The sequence below is a fragment of the Chondrus crispus genome, genomic scaffold (genome assembly GCF_000350225.1).
Source record: "Chondrus crispus Stackhouse genomic scaffold, scaffold_30, whole genome shotgun sequence".
Taxonomy (NCBI): Eukaryota; Rhodophyta; class Florideophyceae; order Gigartinales; family Gigartinaceae; genus Chondrus; species Chondrus crispus.
In genome coordinates, this window is record NW_005179203.1 from 24,068 (window position 1) to 26,489 (window position 2,422).

At 62.8% G+C, this 2,422-nt stretch overlaps 1 protein-coding gene; it reads right to left on the reverse strand.

Annotated features, from left to right (window-relative positions):
- Window positions 1-391: 391 nt before the first annotated feature.
- CHC_T00009050001 (ascorbate oxidase) lies at window positions 392-2,334 on the reverse strand. XM_005717413.1 has 3 exons: window positions 1,507-2,334; window positions 698-1,219; window positions 392-616 (listed from the first exon to the last, which is right to left on the reverse strand). Coding segments are annotated over exons 1-2 (1,350 nt in total), but the record flags the coding sequence as incomplete, so codon positions are not given.
- Between the last annotated feature and the right edge of the window lie 88 nt (window positions 2,335-2,422).

A 2,422-nucleotide genomic window follows, 5' to 3' on the forward strand; every position in this document is an offset into this window, starting at 1 on the left:
AGCTTCGATCGCTCTCCCCCCCCCCCCCCCCCCCCCCCCCCCCCCCGATTCCCGTCACCGATCACCGAAGAAGTGACAGGTCGGGCGTGAGCAGTTCATTCACCGCACCGCAGTACTGCGTGCCACGGGGCGGCGGCGGTACATCCTCCGCCTCGCCCACTTGCAGCATGAAGCCCATCCCCATTTCCAAATGCCTGTGCAACCAAAACGAACAAGAGAATAGTCCAGAGGTTAGCCATCTACTTGTCGCACACATGCTGCCGCTGCGATTTGTCTCGCCGAAGAGCACCCAACTTACGCAACGATATGGCAGTCTGCACCAGCCATCGCACACAAAAGCACAACCCAAACATAATCACGAAAACAGACGGACCAGTTAGTTCTCATTCCCTCAATCCATTCCCTCCACCGCGCGCACGCGCGCCCCAAACTTACGGAAAAATATTATCCCCGGGTTATCCGCCTTGAGGCGTACAACAGTCCACCCGCCCGGGTACAGCGTGAACGTGTTGCGGCTGACGGGGTATCTCAAATCGTACGACGCGCGATCGCGGGGCTTCCACGTCGTCTGATAGTCGCCGTATGCTAGGACCCAGAAATTGTGCATATGAATATGCCTGTGAAGCAGCGGGGAGAAAGGTTAGAATCTGGATTGGGGTTCGCATCGCGCCTGTCTCGCGAGTTGCACGAAAACGTACCACGGGTGTACTTCTTCAGCGCCGTTCAACGCCCGCGTGTTCTGGAACACGATGTCCACGACCTCATCCTTGCGCAGCTTGATGACATGCGTGCCTGTCTTCGTCGCTGTGGACAGATTGAGGTCGCCGAGCGTCTGGTTGAAGTCGAACTCGTTAGGGATGCGGCTCTGCTCAATCCATTGCTTCGTCTCCTCGCGAAGCCCAAACTGCATGGCGTGCAGCAGCGGCGTGGGGCGCTTGATGAAAGAAATGTTGTTGACCGCCCACAGCAGCGTCCCGTCCGCCTGTTGGTTCTGCGTGCCGAGGATGGAGAGCTGCCGAGTCGCCGGCGGGAGGTCCACGGGGAAGCGCGACTTGAAGCGCCGCACGTGGCGCAGAGACCATTCGATGTCATCGCGTTCTGGGGCGCGCCGCGGCGTGCGCATCGGCAGCGTCGCATTGGCGTCTGCTGTGGAATAGCGCAGAATGGCCAGCCCTTCCTTGTCGCTGCCCCGGTGGCGGACCGTCGTGCGGATCCAGAAAAGGCCTGCGTGCGTGCGTGTGTGTGTGTGTGTGTGTGTGTGTGTGTGTGTGTGTGTGTGTGTGTGTGTGTGTGTGTGTGTGTGTGTGTGTGTGTGTGTGTGTGTGTGTGTGTGTGTGTGTGTGTGTGTGTGTGTGTGTGTGTGTGTGCACGTTTGTAGTCGAGCCGCGCGCATGGAGAGCAGAGAGGTTAGAAGTTGCCGTTGGGGCTCGAGGTCGTTTTGCGCTGCGGACGCTCGGCCTACGTACCGTTGTTATTTTTGAGAGTGCGCAATTCTTTCCTCGTCTTCGTCCGCAGCAAGACGCTATACGACTGCCCAGACGTGACATCAAGCGCGTCGGTGTTGAACGGCCTGACGAGTGTGGACTCGACCTCGACGACGCGCATGACGTGGGCGTCAAAGTGCAAGTTGAGCAGAGCGAGGGCCTGGGCGCCGATGACGCGCACCCTGTACGTGACCCCGGGGTCGACGTGCAGGACGCTAAGGCGTTTGGCATCATCGCCGCACTCGCCCTTGCGCACGTCACAGTCGAAGACGGCGCGGCCATTGATCAGCAGGCTGTCGGCGTCGCCGACCCACTCGAAGTCAGGCACGGGCTTCTTCAGCCCCTCGCTCATCTCGCGCTGGTCGCGGTGCCACCACTCGCCCAAGACCAGGACTCTCTCGGGGTAGTCGCCCACCACGCTCTCGTCGCCATGCACGACGATGGCGCCGGACATGGTCATCTTCTGCATGGCGGAGTGCGAGTGCCACCAGAGCGTGCCCGGGCGGTCGACGCGGAAGCGGTACTCGAAGGTCTGCCCCGGGGCGATGCCGCACTGGGAGACGCCGGGCAGGCCGTCCGCGTGCGGCGTGCCCACCTGCTTGACGCCGTGCCAGTGCAGCGACGTGACGGCGCTCGGGAGGGCGTTGTAGACGCGCAGCACGACGGTGTCGTTGACGCGGGCACGCAGCAGCGTGCCCGGCTGCCGCCCGTTCACCACCGGGTGCAGAGGCGGCGGCGACTGCCCGCCGTCTGCCGAGACCGGCGCCAGCGAGACGGTCCAGGCATACTCGCGCAGGGCGGCGTGCGCGGGCGCGAGTAGCAGCACGAGCAGGAGGAGGAGGGCGTGCATGGCGGCGGGGGGGGGGGGGGGGGGGGGGGGCCTCAAAAAAGAAAAGGGACCGGGGGGGGGGGGGGGGGGGGCTTAATGTTTAAGAAAA